The sequence below is a fragment of the Talpa europaea genome (assembly GCF_964194135.1).
Source record: "Talpa europaea genome assembly, chromosome: 6".
NCBI classification, from domain to species: domain Eukaryota; kingdom Metazoa; phylum Chordata; class Mammalia; order Eulipotyphla; family Talpidae; genus Talpa; species Talpa europaea.
In genome coordinates this window covers 92,551,224-92,574,964 of record NC_140072.1, presented here as the reverse complement: position 1 = coordinate 92,574,964, position 23,741 = coordinate 92,551,224, and the positions used below count along the sequence as shown (strand labels likewise).

Genomic DNA, 23,741 nt, shown 5'->3' with positions numbered 1-23,741 from the left:
ATTACTTCGAAATTTCCAATTAATGTCGTTTTTTAAAAAGATTTATTTATTTATGCATACAAGAACTGGGGTACAGGCCAGAGGTGTGAGGGTGAGAGGACCCACCAGAGACAGAGTGGGAAACTGAAAAGGGGGATTGGCTGAAATACACTGCTGAGGGGAGCAATGGGCAATCCAGGAGAGGTCTGTGCCATGTGGGTCACCTCTCTGGCCCGGGATGGAACTCGATGCTGCAGTGGCTGGAGATACCGCCATAGTGCTGCGTCTTAACCCCTTGTGCCACCAGGAAGGCCCCACAACTAATCTAATTTTTTTTTAAAATAAAATGACATCTCTTTTTTGTTTTTTTTAAAGATGTATTTACTTATTTATGCATACAAGAACTGGGGTGTAAGCCAGAGGTGTGGGGGTGGGGAGGTGAGAGGATTCACCAAAGAAAGTGGGGGACAGAACAGGCAGATCTACTGAAATTCACTGTGGAGGGGAGCATCGAGCAAGGCAGGAGAAGTCTGCTGCACCATGTGGGCTAGCTCCCTAGCCAGCCAGGTATAGGGCCCCTGCTGCAGTGGCTGCTGCAGTGGTTGCTGATAGCCTGATAGTGCCGTCTTCAACCCCTGCACCACCAGGGAGGCCCTAATCTCATTTTTGATGACGAACTCCATTGTAACATTGAGGCTCAAAGAACAGAAGTAATGACTTTTTTGTAGGCTTCCTTAAAATTATGTTTGTGTGTATATATAAATCATGGTCCACTGTATTTGTTATAATTTAGATCAGTTTTTACTTAGCAGCATCCTCTATTTTCATCCTTTCATCCTATGTATTACTTGTGTATTGATTCCACAAATTTAAAGTTCTTTTATTTACAGATGTTTACATGCCCTAGAGTTTTTAACAATGACAGTGTTTTCTTATAGACCTTCTTACCCATCCTGTTTCAATGGGCTTGTTTTTCCTTAAACAATGAAAATGAAAAGAACTTAATACAGTTTTATGAAAAGTCCACAAATAAGGGTAATGAACAAAATACAACTTACTCTTTGAAGGTGACCTGTTTTCTTTTTGATTTTTAAGTCTTTTACTGTGAAAAAATTGATTTGAGCCCAAGCTATAGTGATTTGTAGGTCTGGATTTACTATTTTAGGTTAATTAGGTGTAAGAGTCTTTAAAATCCAGATGTGTTGACACACCTAATGTATAAATTAGGTAGGGGTGTTTCCTTGTGTTGAGGATTACATGGAAATTATCAGAAGACATTGTAGAAGAAATGCAGGTTTATTTTCAAATCATATAGAGGTTTTTGTTAGTGGACCCAAGATCCTCATGAGTGGTAGAAGATGAATTGCTGAGTTGTTATTGTAAAAAAGTACTTAAATAATATATTCATTAAGCATTTTCCAAAGGAAGATAATGTTTCATGTATGTGTCCTGTTTTCCAAGTATGTGAAGATGTTCTGATTAATGCAAATCATTTAAAAGTGTCATTCATAGTGGCACATATTAAAAAAAACTAGCAACAACAAATGTTGGCGAGGTTGTGGAGAAAAAGGAACTCTCCTGCACTGCTGGTGGGAGTGCAAACTGGTCCAACCACTATGGAAAGCTGTGTGGAGATTTCTTGCCCACTAAACATAGAGCTTCCATATGATCCAGCAATTCCACTCCTAGGTATTTACCCAAATGACACAGAAACAGTAATTCCAAAGGGCACCTGCACGCCTATGTTTATAGCAGCACTATTTACAATAGTTAAGATATGGAAACAACCCAAATGCCCAAAAATAGATGACTGGATCAAGAAGATGTGGTACATATACACCATGGAATATTACTCAGCAATCAAAAAAGATAAACACATGCACTTTGCAGCAACATGGATGGAGCTAGAAGGGATCATGCTCAGCGAAATAAGTCAGAAAGAAAAAGAAAAATACCGGATGGTCTCATTCATAGCAGGAATTTAGAAAACCAAAATAAGAGCCCAGGAAAAAGACTAATCAATGCAAACTAATAATCAAAATCAACAAGCAACTATAAACCAGAGACACACTGGGGGGGTTAGGGAGGGGATGGGAGAGGAAGAACTAGAGTCAAAATAAGGGGGAGGGTGCAATTGTATGGGGAATATAACCAAAATGAAAATGCATATGTTGTACAAAGATGAAAAATGATATAAGAATTATATAAAATGAAATATTTTAAAAAATAAATAAATTTGATCTAGAACAAAAAAAATAAAAGTGTCATTCATAGTAACTTTAAATAATCATTCATTGTTTCAGAGTACAAATAGTGGAAGTGTAGTTATGTTTTGACATGTGAAGGGAGTTCTTTTAATTCAGTGCATTGGAAGATTTTTTTGTCTTACTGTTGCAGGATGTGTCACGATGGCAGGGGAGGTAATAATTGCCATGGCTATGGGAATGGGCACCATTTTGAAAACCTTAGACCTTACAAGGGGAAAAGAGAAGTTAATTTTCTGCAAGGGTTTAGATGCCCTCTTAGATTTAGCAAGTTGAGAATGTTGTCACATAGTTTCAGACACCCTCTTGCAAAGTGAAGTATTTAAAGAGAAAGATTTCTATAAAATCAAACCTCTAAAATAGTAACTAGAAATGAGTTGCAGACATGTACTCAAAGTGTACACAAGGTCAAAACCAGTTTCTCTGATCTAAGCGCTAGGAACAAATAATACATATTTGAAATGATATTGACAAACACACTACAGAAACAAAAGCCACATTCACACCTGTAGTTAGTCTACATGTAAATCAAGTTTTCTCGTAGTGCTTATTCTTTCCTGGCCAGTGCACCAAAATTGTTACTGGAAGCACATTTCCTGGTCAGGGAATTGGAAACTGATACCGGGCAAAAACTGAGGGTTACCCAGGGACCCCAAATACCTAAAGGAAAAATCTGTTAGAAGATTTAATCACCTATGTGCAGAGAGGCAAATAAAGCAGACTCTGTGTGTGCTCCAAGATTTTTAATGTTGAGAAGTTCAAAAGGGGACGAAGGGGGGAAAGAAGAGAAGGGAAAAGATTTCAAACAACAGGCTCCCAGTTAAACTCTGAATCATCTATCTCTTATTACCCAGCTGATCCGGCAGGGCCCAGACATGCACAGTGGCCAAGAGAACAAGTCCAAGGCACATACCAGACAGAAATCCAAGTAAGGGGTTAGTTTGGGACAAGAAGGTCAAAATGCTAGACAAGAGGGTCAGAATACAAGCTGATTCCACCAGAGGGTCAGGGTACCAAATTGCTGTTGACTTTAAAGATACTTACTGCCCAATGGTGTTAAAACTGCAAAGAAAAACACCAGGAGCAGCCTCCCATATGTCTCTATCTCCTCTCTGTTATACATCAATAGATATACACACCAATATATATATCAACCTTACTCATTTCTCTTTCCCAGAAGCCCCCATTGCACAAGTCCAGCTCATGGTATGCTGGTAGCTGTAGTCTAGAGAGTTTGAGATCTTGACAATATGGAAGTGGGAGCTGGGGAGATGGCTCCTGTTCCCATGTGGCCACAGCAACACTCATCCCCCTGTCATAGTGACACATCGAGTAATACTAGGACTATAATTTGATTTCTCTAACATGTTGATAATGATTATATTATAATGTGTATTAACATATGACCAATATTATGAGGCATTGTAGAAATGATGCTGCTTTGCAATTACTAAAATAATAGTGCATTGAAATTATTCTGTTACTTGTAAAGTTAAACTACATACAAGCAGTGGAAATTTATAGATTGTTCTTTTGCTAGACTGAACTTTTTTAGGGGAAAAAAATAAGATATTTGCACTTCTAGGAAGGGCAAAGAATATTATGCTGAAATGTTGCGTGAATGAATGACTGAAAAAGTGTGTATGCATATAGGCTTTTTGACTAAAAAAAAACAGTCCTAAAAATTAGGAGTAAATAAACACTTCTAAAATGGTTTGCCTCTTTTATTTCCTAATTTTCCATCTGACGTTTTTGTTTCCCTTTGCTCCTTCTTTTAATCACCAATAGTTGTTTTTAACCTAGCAGATCTTTCCCCTCTTGATTCCCATTGCATTTTTCTTTAGATAACTCCTTTCCTAGACCAATGACTCTTAACTAGGGTCAATTTTGTTTCTCTCCTTCCAAGGTACACAAAGATATTTTTGGTTGCCATAACTGAGGCCGTGGTTTTACTGGCATGTAGTAGGTAGAGGACAGTATTGCTGTTAAACAGCCTATGGTGCGCAGGACAGCACACCACAGCAAAGAATTATCCAAAGTTTGTAAGACTGAGGTTGAAAAACTCTTAACGTGGATTACTGCCAGAGTACACTACTTTGTCTACCTGTTTCCAGCTTAATTCTCATTCATAAGCTTTCAGTGTTTACTTATTGTCCTTGAAATGAAGCCCAAACTTCTTGACATAAGTTAAAAATGTCTTTTTTTTTTTTTTTGCTTGACCCTCTACTAATAGTGCACAGAATACTTGTATTGTTCCCTCAGTACCACTGTCATATGTTTATGTGTACACATTTTTTCCTCGTTTACAGTAGATACCTCCCTGTTCCCTCTCTTAGCACCCTTCTTTAAAACTGCAGGCATTTGCCTTTTCCACGAAGACTTCTTTGTTTCTGCTCTATTGTTATCTTGACTACATATGTATTTATTATATTACAAGGAGTTTGTTTGCACGACTGTGCTACCTACTAGATTATATCTTTTTTTTTTTTTTTTTGAGGAAAAGGTGTGTGTTTTATTTATCACTGGTTTGTCTAAATACTTAGAACAATTCCTCGTACAAAGTAGGCTCTTAGATGTTTAGTTGAAAATAGACCTTTTTTGAGATCTGTTAATAATTCAGATAATTTGGAAATTAGCTTACTGGTGAGATACTATAATTTATGTTCTTTGCAATGAGATTTCTGAATGTAATTTTTTTTGCCTCATTTTGCTATCGCTACTCTCTTTTCAGATGTCATTTTGTCTTCTGTTACTTCTAATGGTATTTTTAATTATTTTGGTACTTTTGGTCTCTTCATTCATTACCACAGAAAATTTTATTGTTGGATTAGATTTTCCCTGTTTGTTGAAGAAACTGACCTTTATAATCACACATACTTGGAATTTCTTCTACCTAAGTGGGAATGCCATAGGCTAATTACAGTTTTGGGGGGCATGGGATAGAGGAAGAGAAATACCTCTTTGGAAAAACAAAAAACACACTAAAAGATGTAGGGGAGGGACATTGAGACATTGGATTTATTTAAAACTTTTTTTTTCTGTGTTGCTTCATCACTACTATTAGAAAACATTTCATTAACTATAATAACAAGATAATTTAAGACATTAATTCTTTGCTTTTAGTTATATGACTAGAATTTAGGTGTCCTTGTGTAAGTCCTGTATAACAGGTTGTGATTTTGTTTAAGTCTTCTTTGATGTGCTGAACTTCTCTCATAGAGTTAGAATAATCTCTAGCCCAGACATTTCCTGAAATTTAAATTTCAAATTAGTGAAGCTTAATTAAGATTATATTATTTTTGCTGTACATTAAAGCCCTTATAGTTGTGAACTATGTTACGGAAATGACTTGTTTTAAAATTCTGTCACTTATAATGTAATCACATTATAAGGCTACATTTTTATGTTTGTCTCTAAAAGTTGTTTGTGATGTAGGCATAGAGAGAAATTGAATTGGCCCAAGATTGCATAAAGGTAGATTGTTTAGCCTGATGAAACTTTACCCACTGTTGTAATTATTGGGTGGGTAGGTAGTAGTTTAGTTGTCTTTCTTATAAGTTTAAGTTTAATTTTTTTTATTCTAACTTAAAGACAACATAGCAGACAGAGGCCCTTTGTGGATTGGAGAATCTAATTTGCCTATAGTACTTTACATAGGCATAATCTGTAGGGTGATTTGAAATTTAGAAATAAAGTATTATCTTCATATTGGTTGACTTTATACTGGAAAATATTTTTGTATATTTTATATATCTGCCTATGACATCTTTTTTGCGGAAGTCATCTTTAACTGTGTTTCAGAAGTTTTATGATAGAACAATGATTAAACATAGATTTTCTTATTTCAAGCCTTAAATTTAGATACCATCCCCCCCAAAAAAAAATTGGATACCATCCAAAGAATGTATCAGTATTCCTTAAAAGAAAAAAAAAATTCCTTTGAGATGCAATTTAGTACAGATTTGCTATAATTAGGAGAAGTAAAATGGTGGACATGATGAACTTTCATGTATTCAAAAACCTGCCAACCACTAGTAAGATTGCTTACTAACTTTATTATAACGTTAACCAAAGAGTTTATGCTTTTGTTGAACAGTTAATTATATCTGTGTTCAAATTATTATTTATTAGGCCAATGGAATTCATGTATTTTTAAGTTTGAAACTGTACATTAAATTGATTGCTTAACTTTACATAGAGTGACTTGTACTCTGACCCAATATATATAGAATTAAAAAATTTTAAAAATCCATTCCTTAGGAATTGGCTTCTTTTAAGTGGGGTAGTTCACAGTAGGAAATGAAGTAGTAAGATGGGGAGTAGAAAAAGATACAGTTTGGAGGATTTTTTACCTGTATTTTGTGCCTCTGAAGCTCTTTCTTCATATTACAGTGAGAATAGGTAAGTGTCAGTGGAAAAAGTTTTGCAAAGCATTTACTTTGCTAAGTTAATTTTTATTTATTAAAGTCTTATAAAGTCAGATTTATATGTGTTTCTCTAAAACATCTGTTACTTTATATAATGTTGTCTATCCTGTTAGGATTGTGTGTTATTTTGGAGGTGTGTATTTGGGGATGGGGTGGGAAATGGTGGGTGGTAATAAGGACATTAAAAAGGAGTGTCTTAGAAATTTTACTTGTTTCCTATTCCACCATTCCTGATGTCATCTATATGTTAGTTCTGTTAGTTTAGATTAGTGTGAGGGATGTTAGGAGTGGCCTGGTTTCTTTCCTTCTTTTTCCTAGCCAAGGAAGTATCGCCTGGGGATGCTGGAGGAGAGGCTAGTTCCGATGGGATCAAAGGCACGAAAAGCAAAGAACCCTATTGGCTGCCTTGCTGACAGGTGTAAATCAGGAGTACCCATCAATATGGTTTGGTGGAACAGAGTCACAGAAAACAATTTACAGGTAAAAATAACTTTATTAGACATTTTTTGAAAGTGAATATCTTGGCTACTTTCTGTGTCTATGTGGGATGGTGGGTGTGAGATTGGCTGACTTAGCTGTGATTGATTAGTTGATTTCTTAGTTGATTAGTTGATTTCTTTTCTTTTCTTAAAATCAAAGTAAGATTAGTGTCCCATTAACCAACTAAATGATTTTGTTTGGTAGCTTTTTCAGCTTTCTTTGCTTGTAGTACATTTCCCTATCCATTTATTAAATTTATTTTTCTCTTTTGTATTTTGCTAAGAGTTAAGTTCAGGCCCTTTAATACACACAGTTAATGGGTGCTACTTTAAAAAATGCTATTATAAAATTTATTACAGAAAATCTTGTCAGGTGCTTGTCAAGTGCTAGCTCTATAGCCAACTTCAGTAGTATGTCATGGGCTTAATACAGGTAGACTTTAGTCTACATTATGAAACTACATTATAAAACTAAAACAAAGTTTTATAACCCACAGTCTAGCCTTTGTATAAGATTCTGAACTACTTATGGAATAAATTATATTTAGTTTAAATTTGGCTTGAACTTCCTATAGTCTCAATTTAAAAAATTGGTAATTTTATAATATAGTTTATTAATTACAATTTTAATTTTACTGGAATTTCCCTCTCAAAATCTCTGAGTAAACTGGTATTTATGGTATATGCTAGCCAAAAGCTTGTAATCCCACATATACCACACAGAGAAAAGATCATAAAGCATTAATAGCTTGGTTTTACATCTGTCGTAAACCTTATATTATTAGGAAGTTCTACAATATTTTGGTCTGTTCAGTATTGTAGCGTAGCAATGTCTGTGTTTCCTTGGACAAAGGCATAAAGATATATAACAGAATATTGTAAAACACGGTATTTGCCCCAACTGAAAATTTGGTAGTATTTTTCTAAAGATAAGGAAAACTGGAGGGAGGAGCTTTCCCACATAATCATTTACACTATTTAAAATTGCAATGGAAAGTTTTGTATATGTTATTATGAATAGCAAATACAGTTTAGTGAATTTTTGCCTTTGGGATCAGAGGAGAGAGATTTGATGTGGATTGTTAGAATTATATTTCAGTTTTATAAAGGATGTCTGAAAATAAATTGGATCCTAACCATATTAGACAGATACAAGTAGAAACTACTGGTTGTAGGTTGTGGGGTGAAACAGTGATGAAAGCAAAGACTTAGCTACTTGACCTCTCCACTACTACTCCCCTTATCCTATTGGCAGATTTGAGATACCTCTTTTTAGCACAGCTTGAAAATGATTAGGTTAATATAAATAAATGTCAGAATTATGGTTTACTTTTAATTAGAGCAGCTGGTAATAATTTGCATTCGTGTGTGGAAGGTTGAATTGCTATTAATCTAAATCTGATACTTCAAATACTTCTATCATTTTATGCTTCAAATAGCTCAAATAGTTCTTTTCCTTTAAGGAAATGAGGAATGCCTTTTTAACTTGGTCTGACATTGGAGGGATAGTAGTACCCAACTGATAATATCAGTCCACATGGTGATTTTGAATAATACCTTTCTTGTCTCTATCATTATTTTTATGGATTCCCAAATTGGATACCTGGCTTTTTGTACATAGCAAAAAGTATGTCAAAACAATTATTTTTTCTATTGAGATTTTTATCTTTTGTTGTATAAGAGAAATAATTTATATAAATCAACTGTGCCAATTTTCTTATATAATGATTACCTTTTAATATTTTATATTTTTTAATACAAGAAATTTAAAAGGATTGGTAGTTAAATATATTAATCTTTCCTGTTTTGTTTGTTTCCTTTAAAGTTTAGGTCTTCGCAATCTTAAAGTCAGAGAAATATGTATCTATATTTTAATAATTATAGCTATGTTTCTTAAATGACTATATTTGCCAGATACTGTGCTATGCTCTTTACATAAATGGTCTCTTCTGGTCTTCCCAACTGCTTATGAGACAAATATCATTGTTAAGTGACAAAAACATTTGGTGACATGCTGAGTGATGGCTAAGATTAAAGAGTAGTCAGTAGAGGAGCTGGAGTTTGAATCCATGTTTGTCATACTTAAAAATCTCTTCACTTCAGAGTTTAATTAATCTCACTGGTTAGCTCAACTTTGTAGGACAACTTTTTTTTGAGAGTACATTCATACATACTGTTTTTCAGATAGGCTCTGTAATTTAAGCATAACTTGCAGCATTTATTACATCCATTTTTTTCCCCGGTGATTGATGACATTAAAAAACCTTTTTTTTGGTGGACTTTGAGAACATTACTTTACATTGATTTCTTAATCTTGAACTAACATCTTGAGAAGTTTCTCTACTTCTGAAAACAAAAGAAAATGAACCAACCCACAAAAATCTAAAAGTAGCAACAACAAAAGCTTTCTCTGAATGTTTCTAGCTGACTTATTCAGAATTTCTTTCACTCTCCTAAGTGCTGGAGAGGCCCATGATTCTTAGCCTTTCATACTTAATCTTTTTATTTATTTTCTACTGAGAATCTTAACATATGAAAGAGCCTGATGACTGAACATAATTTATAAAACATTTGTTATAAAACAGTGATTTATACTTTCATTCTGAATATCTATTTCTCCAATTAAGCATATTTCTTATGCTCATTCGAGGGAGCATATTTACATATGCTATGTAAATGTTCTAGTTTGAGAATCAAAGGAACTTAATAATAATGACTATTTGAAATAATTCATAATGCCCCTCTGGTCTTCGTTACTGTTTGTTGTATCCCCACTTGGACACCTTGTAGTAGATTCTATTTTTTTTACCACCCATTTATTGGTGTCACCAATTTTTTTCTGAGATTACTCTCAAAAAGTTTATCAGACCTCTCCTTAATTACCAAATTCGGCAGATCTATCCCATACTTAATATTGCTGCCATCTTTTTATTTGTGAAAAATTTTTTTTTTCTTTTCATTGTTGACTTTTTGTTTTGCCCCTGGTTCCTTGTGAGCTCCCATTCTTGACTCTGCTTTCCCCTGTATGCATAAGATTCCTAAACTCTTATTTCTATTTAGAACTGTTTAAAAAAACCCAGATATTTTGTGCCTTCTGATATCTTTGCATGTAGACTATCTTCGGCTGTCACTGCTATCAGTTATAGACACTATCACTTAGCATGTCTAACCTCAGTGTATTTTTCTGTTCTCCAAATAGGCTGCTTTAATATTCTCATATTCCTCTTTTACTTAGTAGATTTATTATCTTCCCAGTCACTTTGGCTACATATCTTGACTTCTTCCTTGTCATCTTCCACATTCTACCATATATTATGAGAAGGAAACTACTGAGGTTTGGCTGAGTACCCAGTAGTTAACTTTATGTTGGACAATTTATATTTGCTGTCATATTAAGAATGTACTACAGTACTGACATTATCTCCATTTCACAAATATGAAAATTGCAGTTTAGAAAAGCCTAATTGTTAGTAATATTGTTGGGATTCTAATCCATATCAATTTAATGCTAAATCATGAGATCTATTTTATTACATTGTCTGCCTTAATCCCTATTCTTTAAAATTCTGCAGTATTATTCTCTTCTGTTTTTACCATTACTCCCATAGTTTATACCCTCAGCATATCTTCTGATTAATTTTTATTAACTTCCTCAGGATATTCTACCTATCTATGACTATTTTCCTTTAACCATCTGCACATATAGATTCTAAATATAAAGTCTTTCATATCTCATAGTTCACTGTAGCATTGTATCTCTATTCCATTGTTAACTGAGCTTGGAAAAACTTTCCTCTCTGTTCTTTCACAAGCTGTCTTCGGTGAATACTTACTGAAATATCTCAAGTGAAAAAGTTTGTTTCTGACTGCTGCCACAATCATTCATGTCATTTAATAGTTATTTCATTGTTTTTGTTGTTTATCTGTTTATCTTTTCCCACTGGATTGTAAAAATTTGAGATTAGGCATGTATTTATTATTTCTGTACCCTTAGGTATTTTGCTTTCTGTCTCTCATTGATACTGTGTAGTTTTCTTACAATAGGTAATATGTGCAGTTTGTTCTAAGACATACGTATCTAAAAAAATTGAACATAGATTTTCTAGCCACCATATTTTACCATTGCTTAGTTTATTAATCACAACTGATTTAGAATAAAGGATGGTAATATCTTTTGAAATGTTAGAGGATCTTTATTTTTAAAACTGGGTTTAACATTGTCCAAGTGTTTTGGTATTGCTTACTTCTTGATAGTGTTGTTAAGTGACAGAGCTCCTTTTTGTATTTTTCTCATGATCTCAATTCAGTCACCAAGCACATCGTTGGTGAAGTCATCTGAGACTTCACATCAGCAATACTTTATTTACTACAGTACAAATTTATTTGTATCTTTCCTGGGATGATAACTGTCCCTCTTCCTTACCAACCTATGTGTGAATTCAAGATTTTTCATACAATTCAAGTGCCTTTGTTTAGGATTGAAGGGTTTTATCACCCACCTTCCAGAATTGTGAGGATTCAGATTTCTGAGCACATAAAAGATAACTACAAAATGTTCATTCCTCCAGTTTCACTTCCTCACTCTTAAATTTGGTCTTCATTTATATTTATTTAAGGATGCTGTCAGTTATATTAGGATGTGCATGGTATTATGGTATGTATAAAATAGGGCAGTGATGATAAATGTCTTAGGGGCTCACATTTTTAAAGCTGACTCACTTTAATATTTTTAAAAATTAGTTTAAAATAGTAGTGTGTTCCCATAAGAGTTAGGTGTCAACTTGAATGAAAGGATCAGAGATACATGGTTTTGTAAATGTCTCAGTGTCAATTGCAGGTTAAGATTTACCCATAGTAATGATGTGGTAAATAAAATCATAACTCATTTGTCTCAGACCTTTAGAAATAGTGGGATTTTGAGTCATAAATTATTATTGTTTCAACTTAACCTAGCAAAGGGAGAACTACTGGACTATTGAGAGTAATAAGAAGTTCATACTAGTCAACCTCCCTTATAACCCCTTGTGGTCTCAGAATAGCTTTTCTTGCAGGAAGTGTTTAATTTGTAAGAATGCTTACATTGGGCCTCCCCTGGTGGCACAGCGGTTGAGTGCTGGGTTGCGAAGCTGCCCGCAGCCTCTGCAGCGGCGGTTCGATCCCCGGCTGCTCTCCGGCCACTGGAGGAGGGTCCCACATGGCGCACAGACCTCTCCTGCCGCCCGCTGCTCCCCTCAGCAGTGTACTTCGGTCCTTCTGCCTGCTCTGCTCCCTGCTCTGCCTCTGGTGAATTCTTTCACCCTCCCGTGCTTCTGACTGTACCCAGAACTTGCATAAACAAACAAATAAATAAATAAATCTTAAAAAAAAAATGAATGCTTACATTAAAATCTGTTAATCCACAAATTCTGTGAATTCCAGTTGCTTGTTACTGGTCCTTTTAAGATCTTGGAACGGTTTTACAAACTCATTGGATATACTTTAATCTTTAGCTGCTTGTTTGGTTTTGGTGTTATCAGGTCATTTCTTATATTCAAAAATGATCCAAGGTAATGGGATCATTTGGGCTCTAGATGGAGGGATTGGAATTCATAAGAGTGCAGCCTCACCCTGTGTATCCAGGCTTCCTCAGGAGTTTGAAAAGTTATAGAATTGTAGTGTGCAGCTAGCATGGAATTACTCCACGAGGCACTACTTTCTCACCCCAGCCCATCCTAGGCCCTCTTTTCTATAGCTGTTTTTCTGTAAATCTTAAACATTCTCCTCAAGCCTATTTTTGTCACTTTTGAGTAAATGACTTGATTTCTTAAGAGATTGGGAAAAGGCCATGGAGAATGAATTTCTACCTATGTACATTTTCATTCACACCCTTTTTTATGTTTCTTCCTATATCAGCAGAACAGGTGTTACTTTATGTTTTGGAACTTATTGTCTTTACCCATTTATTCTGTTATTTCTTTTTAGTTTCAAACTGTCCTTCCTCAGCATTAATTTCTTGCTTCTGCTTATAAACATGTCATGTTTAAATCTCTCCTGTTCTGGAATCTCAGAGCCAAGGAATGCTACATGAGGAAATGGTTTTATTATGATCAGTACATTTGGGGATCTTTGCAATGTAATTTGAGAAATGCTTCCCACTTATTGTTGCTGCTTTTCTACCTCTCATTTTTCCCTAGTTCCCAGGAATTTGCCTCTAACCCCACTTCTCTATTCTTTACCTAATTACCAAAATTAACAGTTCTTACTGTTAATTACTCCTATGTTTGACATTGTTGACCCTTTCTCTTTCCTTCAGATTTTTGTTTTCTTAGCTTTTAAACTGTTCTTCTATTAGTTTCTATGTTTTTGCCCTGCTTCAGGGGCCTCCCACAAGCTTTGTCCTCTCTTCAGTTTTACTCCATAGTGTCCTTTGGTGATTTCACAGAACTTCATTACTCTAGCTTCTCCCTGTTCACATTTGATTCCTGATATATATATATATATATTTTATTTTTTTTACACTCCCAGTCCTTTGTAATTAGTCTAACTAGCTTCTTCTGAACAATGTCTATATGGCATAAAATTTCAAAAGTCAGCATATCTAAAATGAATACCATATCTTCTACCCAAACCTGTTCTTTCATTCATGCACATCTGTATACACTCATTCATAATTCTACCACCATCTGCCTTGGGTATTGATGTCACTCAGTTTATTGTTATTTATTTATTTTTTTGTGGGCCCCTCGCCCGTGGCCAGGGATCGAACTGGCGCTGCAGAGGCTGTGGGCAGCCTCGCAACCCAGCGCTCAACCGCTGTGCCACCAGGGGAGGCTCTGATGTCATTCAGTTTAATTTGTGATCTCTTCTGAACCATTCCCTCTTCTTTACCTGCCAGATCCTTCAGCCACTAAGATCTGTTGATGGTGTGACTTTGAAATTGTCTTCACCCTTTATATTACTGAGTTATAATTTAGGGCCAACTATATTTCTTACCTGGATGATTACTAATGTAATCTCTCACCTGGTTTCCTGCTTCTGGTTTTGTTTTTTTAAATCACTACTTTTAGGATTATCTGATCTTGCCTTCATCTTTGTTATTGGAATAAAATTCAAGTTCTTTGGAAAAGTATCTAAGCTGTTTCTTGATCTAACTGTAATTACTGCTGTTGACCTGTTGAACTATTTGCACAGGTATGAAGAGAATTGCCATGATATCCCTGCCTCTGCCTCTGAATATTCTCTTTGAAAATTTGCTTTGTTCTCTGTGCCTTTCTCCCTCTTGATTCGGCACATGTGTCATTTGGGATTAATTCAAGCATACATGGTGTTAGACATTGTTAGGCATTTGCTTACTCTTCCCCAGCACTTACATTGCTCTGATTAATTGTGTATATAACTTGTCTTATAAACAAATTCTGTATGACACATTTTAGAGTCTTTTTTTCTTTTTTTGATACGTGGATATTCTGATCTCTTGGGAGCATAGTATTGGGTTCTGGGTATACTCTGAAATGCCAGTCTGTGAACTTCTAGAACATAGCCACTATTTTATATATCTTTACAGTGCCTAGCATGGTGCCTAGTGCAGCATCTTCTATGTATTAGATATTCAGCTTGTTATAGAGCAACCCCAATATTGAATGGGTTCCAGGCTGTGGGTCTTCACCAGCGCGCTTGAAAGGGACTTATTAATACTCCACTACAGGCACACACAAAAGGTTAATAGAAGGTTTATTTTCAAGGGAAAAGGAAATAAGGAAAATGTACAACTCAGGGAGAAAATAGGGAAATAAAGTCTTTAATGCGTCCTACCCGATCGGCCGACCTGGAAACCCAAAGGCACTCTCCGAGCTGGCCAGAGGGACGCTGCGAGCTGGCGGAGAGCCAAAATGGGGGGCCTCCCCAAAGCCCACGTGTCTGCCTTTATATCAACCTGGCTGCTTAACCCCACCCTCGGGGCGGGGGTGGGGGGGTGGTTAAGCCACCTTCCCTTTGGTGGTGATGGGATTTGAAGTTCCCAGTGTCTTTGGCTTTGGCCTGGGGTGGGGGTGGAGTCCATAAAGCCTGAATGGAATTAGCTTTAGGACATCCTTTTCCCCTTAACAAGCTGAGTGAAGGAGTGGACCTAAATTAAAAATTATCTGCTGAAATAGGTATTTGACTACTTAATTTTAGTTCTGCATTGTAATACTTTGTAATACATTGTAATACTTTCTTAAATTATTTTTTTGGGTACTGTTTCATGACAGCATATCATTGTGGAAAAACGTTGAAAAAAATTTAATATCTAAATTTTTTGATTAAATATGTCGAGACTTCCTTTATATAAATTTTACTATGCAATGTGACAAGCAAGTTTTACTCTTCTGTGGCTACTGAGGAAGATGTGCATCCGTGCAGAAGAGTAAGAACCATTTATAGTTGCCTCTCTGGAATGTTGACATAGTCACATTCTCCTGGCCTACTCATTAAATGACCTAAATAAATATACTTGCTTCTTTTTTTAAGGAGAGAATTCCCCCCCCCCCCCCCCCCCGGCTTTGTTGAGATAATTAACATATACATAGGGAGAGTAACAGTGAGAATGAACTAGGTGCTGTCTTCATGACCTTTAACACTACTATTGCTGGAGGGCTTTGACATGTAAATAACTATTTAGTGAAAGACCAACAGTTCATCTCCTTTTCTTTTAAATGTCATTAGTTCTCCAAATCAGTTTTTCTATCTGTAGGTTCTCTTGATCTTTAAATATTGCATATTCAAGTAAATTCTTTAAATATTGCATATTTCAAGTAAATTCTTATGCCAGTACAACTTCATTCAGTGATATGGAAATGAGAGTAAACTGTTTCATGATTTGCAAGTCTTAGCACACTCTCTTAAAAGCTTTTTGTAAGAGTTACAACATATTGAAAAAGGCTCAGATAATACAGAGATATACAAAGGAAGCAAAAATGTCCCAATTTCCTTCACCCCAGAGATAACATCTCTATTAACATTATAGTGAACTTTTTTTGTCAGCATCCTTTTACACACATGTGAGTGCATGTGGGTGCACACACACAGGGTTCGCCTGTTTCTTTTAGATATGAGCACACCATTTTACAGAAATAGCCATTTAGTGTTATTGCTGTATTGTAGACTTATTTTTATTTTATTTTTTGCTCAATAGTGGCATATGCCTTCTTTCGCGGTAAGTGAAAATATGTTAAGCCATCTGATTTCTAATGGATATACATTATTATATGTACCAGAATCCACATAGCCAGATCCCTACCAATACTTCCCCCACAGTATCATTAAAAAAAAAAAAAAAAAAAGTAATTTGCTGAACTTAATCTTTTCTACTTATGTAGTTTTGTCCTTAGCTTCAATTCCTTCATGTGGTATGTTAAATCAAACAAAGGTAATGCTTATTTTTCATTTTAATGCATATTATCACCCTGTCCTCAAGAAGAGTACATTAGATTACTTAGCATGTTTATAGTGTGTTACTTATGATAGACTTTGTAAAAGAACAACTAATGAGTATCTCTGGAAATTTTTTTATGTGCTTGTAGTTTCAAGTTGTTATGTCTATAAACTGCTTTTAAGTCAGAGGACTTATTTTGCTTCAGAGAATTTGTAAACTGTGATGCTAGACTAATTTCCCAATATTAATAATATTTATATGTTAACCTTTAACTTACAAGTGAAATGTGATTGGTTTCTAATAGGTCAATTCTGAATAATACAGAAATTGAATATATTTTGATAATAAATTTTAAATTGACTATATTTGGATATGTATAAAATATGGGGAAATAACTATTAAATTTTAAAAATTCTTGTGGAAATGTGAACTTGGAGGTTCTGGTTAGTCATTTGACTTCTCCTTTCCATCTTACCCTGTTCCTCTTTATTTTATGTTATTTATGAAGACTAAAGTTTAAGTAAAAATAGCCTGGTTTTGGGCTACTCTTGATACTCATAGGTCTCATCTTCTTATACCTTTAAGATCATTTTATGAAGGTAAAATACTTGCCTGTCTCTTGCCTTTCTCCCTCATTAGTATCCCCTCCCTTCCAAATAATTCACTGCTTTTTGCCTTTGCCAAGAAATGTACATTCATCCCTACTTATAGGCATGAATTTTTAATTATCCTAACCAGGGGATAGTAGTGAAGATTAGAGTTTCGCATTATAGGTTTTGGGAGAAAAGGAGATAAGGTTAAGATTAATAAGCATTTTACCTCAGTTTATTTTTTTTAAATCGACTTAATTCAGTTAAGGAAAGTGGAGAATTGATCTTGATATAGACAAATTAGAGACCTGGTTAATGTATTTGTATTTCAGAATTAAGTCATTAAATAAACTTTCCTTCTCTTCCCCCTTCCCCCAATTTTTCTTTTTCTCCTCTTCTTCTTTTTCTCTGTTTTTGTCTCTTGTTGCCCTTTATCCTGATTAAAATGTGGAAGATGAATTGGAGTTGAATAAGACTGGGGTGAGATTGGTCCATTGGGATCATGTGGCAGTAAACCTAATAGACATGACAGTGGCCTAGACTAGGGCACTGACAATGGCATGGGTAGAAACAACTGAATTTGAGAAATACTTAGGATATAGAATAGACTATGATTTCAAAGTTATGTATATTATTAAAAGGCTATTGAATGATCACCTAATTTGTCTAAGAAAGGATGATATAGATAATACAACAAAATTGGAGAAGAAAATCCAATCCTATAGGGAAGTAATTGATTTATGCACAAATTGTTTGATATCATAATTGCAGAACACCTCTTGACTAGTGGGGTATCTTATCTAACCAAAACAAGGAGTTGGCTCAATTTTATATATTAACATAAGATCCAATTAGGAATACATTATATCCGAAAACATTATCACCAGATTTGTCTTCTGGCCACAATAGAAGAACAAGGATTGGATTTACCCTCTTTCTAGCAACATCTAAAAATGTAAACAAAATATATGAAACAACAGTTGTCAAGACTTAAGAAATCAGATAATGAAGGATATTGATCCTTACGGGAAACAGATTAGGTAAACTCTGTAATTACCCTAGTTCACTTTGTGCAGCAAGTTTCTAGGCCTGGTGATGGAGAGGGAACTCAGGGAGCCATAGAACCTAGGGCTCTATGTAGTGGGTGAGACCAAAGTAGAAGTTCACAGAAACCAAGATGGCTATAGTTCATAAGAAAAAGTACTAGAGAGGAAAGAGCTCACACACACAGAGAGAGCTTTAGACACTTGAGAAAATTCCCTTTGAATGTTTAGCTAAGTACTGATCAGAGAATGGTGAATCTTTTTGGTCTGGAAGAAGGATTCCTAAAAAAATAGTAGGAAATAATTGCCCTACCTCCCACAAAGCGAGGAATAGTTTATATTTTCACCAACTAAAATGGAAAATGTCATAATTCATGAAACATCAAGTTGGGTAATAGGAAGTCTTTTCTGTCATTAGTGGGGCCAGATTGGCCTTAGACTAACTGTTGCCAAAGGCTGTTTCTAATAAAGCTTTAAAAGTAAGACCTGAAGAAACAAACTAATTTTTAATCAGTTTTTTATTCATGGGAATAAAAAAATATTCAACAGCCAACAAAATAAATATTTAGCATTCCAGTCAAAAATTACCAGGCATGCAAAGTAGGAAAATATGACCCATTCAGAGAAGAAAATGTAATCAATCAAAACTGACCTAAAAATTTCACTTAAGTAGTGAATAGAATGTGAAAGCTGTATTTTGCATGTTCAGGAGGCTAGCAGAAAGGTGAAATATATTAATAAATACATGGAATGTGAAAATTCAAATCAAACTTTAGTATTTAAAGCTACAGTGTCTTAAATAAAAAATATATTGGATGGGATTAATGGCAGATTGAACGTTACATAAGAAAAAGTGAATTTGAAGACATAGCAAAAGAAACTAAGTGCAGAGAAAGAGTAAGCTGTGGGATAATTTGAAACAGCCTAACACACTTATGTTTGTAGTCCCTGAAGCATAGTGGGGGAGGGGTACACAGAAGCAATATTTCAATAAATGGACATTTTTCAACTTGGATGTAAACTGGTAAACTCATGGATTAAAGAAGCCCAGTGAATTCAACAACAAAAGAACCATGAAAAAACAGCAAAAGCTACACCAAAAACAACCAGGAAAAAAATACGCTTTTTTGATGACCAAAGATATAGACAACAACATATTTCTTCATGTAACCAGTGCAAGCTAGATTGTAGAGCAGTAACTTTAAAATACAGAAAGGAAAAATGTCAACTTAGAATTCCATCCTTGGAAAAAATATCTTACATGAATGCAATCAAGTGATTGCATGTAAAGACTGGTGAAGTTCAAATATGTGTTTAGTTTTGTTAAACTTACAGTACCAATGATAATTTTGTGGTTTTGAAAATATACTAGAGTTATGTTAACATGTTATCTTTGGAGGAAAGATGGTGAAATATTGTCACTTTTTGTGAATCTTAAATTATTTCCCAAAAAAAAAAGCAAACTCACTGTTTTCTCTAACATCCAAAACACCATACAGTTTGTGGTATTTTCTTTTGGCCCTAGCAGACCAGGATAATTAGTGAGTAAATGTACTATAAAACCCAAGAAACACTATATAACAGCACAGAGTTTAATGGCCAGTAAGCCAAGAAAGGAAATAAAATGAAATCATAAATGCATTAATCCCAAAGAATACAAAACAAGGAAAATGGGACTAAAGGACGGATGGAACAAATGGAGAACAAATAACAAGATATGGAGATAGATTTAAGTTCAGCCATACCAATGACCACATTAAATGTAAGTATTCTAAACATCCCAGTAAAAAGGCAGAGATTTTCATATTGGATTGAAAAAACTAGCACAAAGATACAGCTGTATCAGACTGACAAGAAATCTATTTTAAATAAAGAGAAAAAGTAGGTTGAAATTTATACTATGCACCAGTCAAAAGCAAGTTGGAATAGGTTGGGATGTCAGGCAAGTCTTATTTAAGAGCAGAGAATATTAGCAAGGACAAAAATGGCCATTTAATAAAGATAAAAGTGGCAATTCTTTAAGAAGATGCATGCACCTGGGGCCTCCCTGGTGGCACAGGTGGTTGAATACAGTGTTGTGAAGCTGTCCACAGCCTCTGCAGAGCCGGTTCGATCCCTGCCGGCTGCAGAACAACCCACATGGTGCAGCAGCCCTCTCCTGTCTTGTCTGCTGCTCCCCTCAGCAGTGTATTTCCGTCAGTCTGCCTATTCTGTTCCCCGCTCTATCTCTGGTGAATCCTCTCACCTTCCCGCACATCTGGCCTGTACCCCGATTCTTGTATAAAAATAAATAAATCTTTAAAAAAAAAAAGCATGTATCTAAAAGACACAGATTACCAGTTTCAGAAGTAAAATAGGTGACACATTAGAGTCCACAGATATTATAAGGATACTAAAAAGACATGAATTTTTTAATGGCATATTTTTGACAAGAGATGAAGCAGACAAATCATTATTTTTTTTAAAGATTTACTTATTTATGCATACAAGAGCTGGGGTGTAGGCCAGAAGTGCGGAGAGGTGACAGGATTCACCAGAGACAGAGTGGGGATCAGAACAGGTGGACCTACTGAAATGCACTGCTGAGGGGAGCAGCAGGTAATACAGGAGAGGTCTGCTGTGCCGTGTAGGTTAGATCCTTGACCTGGTGTGGAACTTGGGCTGCCGTGGCTAACGATAGCTTTATAGTGCTGAGACTTAACCCCTTGAGCCACGAGGGAGGCCCCACAAATCTTGAAAAGATTGAAACTATCCAGCTTCTCCCAAGAGGTGATAACCTGATTAACTCTAAATCTTTAAAGAAATTGAGTTTTTAGTGAAAGTCTCTCCTACAGTAAATTGGCCACATTACATCACTGGTGAAGTCTGTCAAATATTTAAGGAAGAAATAGTGCTAATTTCACACAGTTTTCTAAAAAACTGAAAATACTTTCTAGGTGTTTGATGATGGAGGTCATCATTACAATGATACCAAATTCAGAGGAAGACATTGCTAAAAGGAAAACGAAAAAGAAAATCAGCATCTCTCATATGTATAAATGTACAAATTAACAAGCTTTTAGCATATATTTAATTTGATAATATACCATATGTATATGTGTATGTTCTTTCTGATGTAAATATAGAAAAAGGATAATATACCATGGAGAACTGGAACTTGTCCTAGGATTGTAAGATTGGTTTAATACTTAAAAAATCCATTGATGGATAATCCATTGATTATCACATTACCTACCTAAAATATACAGGTATCTCAGTAGATAGAGAAAAAATATCTGACAAAATCCAACATCCATTCGTGGTAAAAACTCTTAACAAACTAGAAATATAATGGTATTTGGTTAATCTGAATAAGAGAATCTGTGGAAAAAAGAACAACATCATAATGTTAAAAAATGTTTGCTTTTTTAAAACAAGATTTATTTATTTATGCATACAACAACTGGGGTATAGGCCAGAGGTGCGGGAGGTGAGAGGATTCACCAGAGAGAGTGGGGAGCAGAACAGGCAGACTAACTGAAATACACTGCTGAGGGGAGCAGCAGGCGAGGCAGGAGAGGTCTGCTGCACCATGTGGGTTACTCCCTGGCTGGCTGGGGATCGAACTTGTGCTGCAGAGGCTGTGGATATCTTCACAGTGCTGAGCTTAACCCCTTGCACCACCAAGGAGGCACCCCAAAATGTTTTTCTCTTAAGATCAGAATTAAGGCAAGGATGTCCTCTTTTACCACTTTACTTAGTATTTTACTGTATCTTCTATTGCAGTAAGGCAAGGAGAAATAAAAGCCACATAGATTGGAAAGAAAAAAATAAAAAATAAATATTTATTCACAGACATAATCTATAAAACATAAATCATCTGTAGCTAGTTAGATGGACTCTATCCCTAAAAACAGCTAGAGGAGAACAAATAAAGAGTTATTTCAAGTTATATGATACAAAATTAACATACCCAACTCATTTCTCTCTTTTATTGTGCTGAGTGGTGGCCTCCCAAAAGATATGTTTACATTCTAATCCCTGCAACTTGTGATGTTTTCCTTATTTACAAAAAGAGTCTTTGCAGATGTAATTAAGGATCTTGAGATGAGGTGAATTATTCAAGTGGGCCCTGAATCCAGTGAGATGTGTCCTTGCAAGATTAAGACAGAGGGAGATTATACACAAAGGAGAGGTGATAAAAGGATGGGGGCAGAAATTGAAGTGATGTGGTACAAACCAAAGATTGGTGAGGAATCCTGGCAGTAACTAGAATCAGAAGAGAAGCATGAAATGGATGTGCTTCAGTGCCTCTGGAGAGAATGTGACTCTACTGACGCCTTGATTTTGGACTCTAGATGTTCAGAAACTGTAAGAGATTACATTTCTTTTGTTTTAAGCCTTTGAGTTTGTGGTAATTTGTTACAGCAGCTACAGGAAAATGGGATCTATCTATCTGTCTATATCAGCAGTAGGTAGAAATTAAAATTTAGAAAATTACACCATTTCTGATAACATCAGAAGTATAAAATAGGGATCAGTCTAACAATAGGGATGAATGAAGATCTGTAAATTGAAAACTACAAAATATTCGTGAAAGGAATTAAAGACCTACATAAATGGAGATGTATCTTGTTAATGAATCTGAAGTCTCAATATTGTTAAAATATTAGTTCTCTACATATTTACCTATGAACTCAGTGTAATCGCACTTAAAATCTTGGTAGACTATTAAGTAGAAATTGACAAGTTTATTCTAATACTTATAATGAAATGCAAAGAACTATAAACCAAGCCAGCAACAAACAAGAAAGTTGTAAGACTCAACTCTATCTGACCTCAAGACTTGGTGTGAAGTCATATTAATTAATACTGTGCTTTTGGCATGGAATTAGATTGGTTTTAGTGGATCAGGTAGTGTCACTAAATATATGATCTGTAAGAGAAAACTTTGATAAACTGGATTTCAGCAAAATGTAAGATCCCCTATTCTTTGGAAGATGCTGTTAAGAGAATGAAAAGACAAATCAGATGGGAAGAAAATATTTGTAAATCATATATCTGACAAATGATTTGCATATGAAATTGTCAAAATTCTTTAATAGAAAACAAACTCAATAAAATGGTCAAAAATTGTGAGAAATATTTCACCAAAGAAGATATAGAATGGCAAATTAGGAAATGCAAATTAAAACCACAATGATACACAACTATACAAAATGTCTAAAATGTAGAAGTCTGACCAAAGCATGTGTTCCTGAGTACACAGAGCAACGTGATCTCTTCTTACAGTGTTGTAGACAAGAGCTTACTGATTTTTAAAAAAGGTTATAAACACACATAACATACGTCCAAGTCATTCACTGGTAGGTATTTACCCGAGTAATGAAATACGTCCACACAGAAACTTTTACATTATTGTTCATTGTAGCTTTGATTGTAATAGCGGAAACTTGGCAACAACCCTGTTCTGTTGGATGAAAGATGAGCAAATTGTACTACTGTATATTTATATTATTGAATACTAATGACAGTAAAAAATGAATGAACTTTTAATAAAGGCTGTGACACATAAGAATCTTAAAGATG

At 35.1% G+C, this 23,741-nt stretch overlaps 1 protein-coding gene across 2 annotated transcripts in view; it reads left to right on the top strand.

The window, feature by feature from the left end:
* Window positions 1–23,741, top strand: part of PAN3 (poly(A) specific ribonuclease subunit PAN3) — a gene marked incomplete at both ends in the record, with an annotated part of 117,568 nt that overhangs the window by 32,219 nt on the left and 61,608 nt on the right. The window contains one exon of one of the 2 annotated variants that reach the window (XM_084234355.1): window positions 6,989–7,150. The exons of the other annotated variant lie outside the window; for it this stretch is intronic. Coding sequence (XP_084090481.1) covers window positions 6,989–7,150 — 162 coding nt within the window. The remainder of the gene's footprint in view (window positions 1–6,988; window positions 7,151–23,741) is intronic. 2 annotated transcript variants of the gene reach the window in all.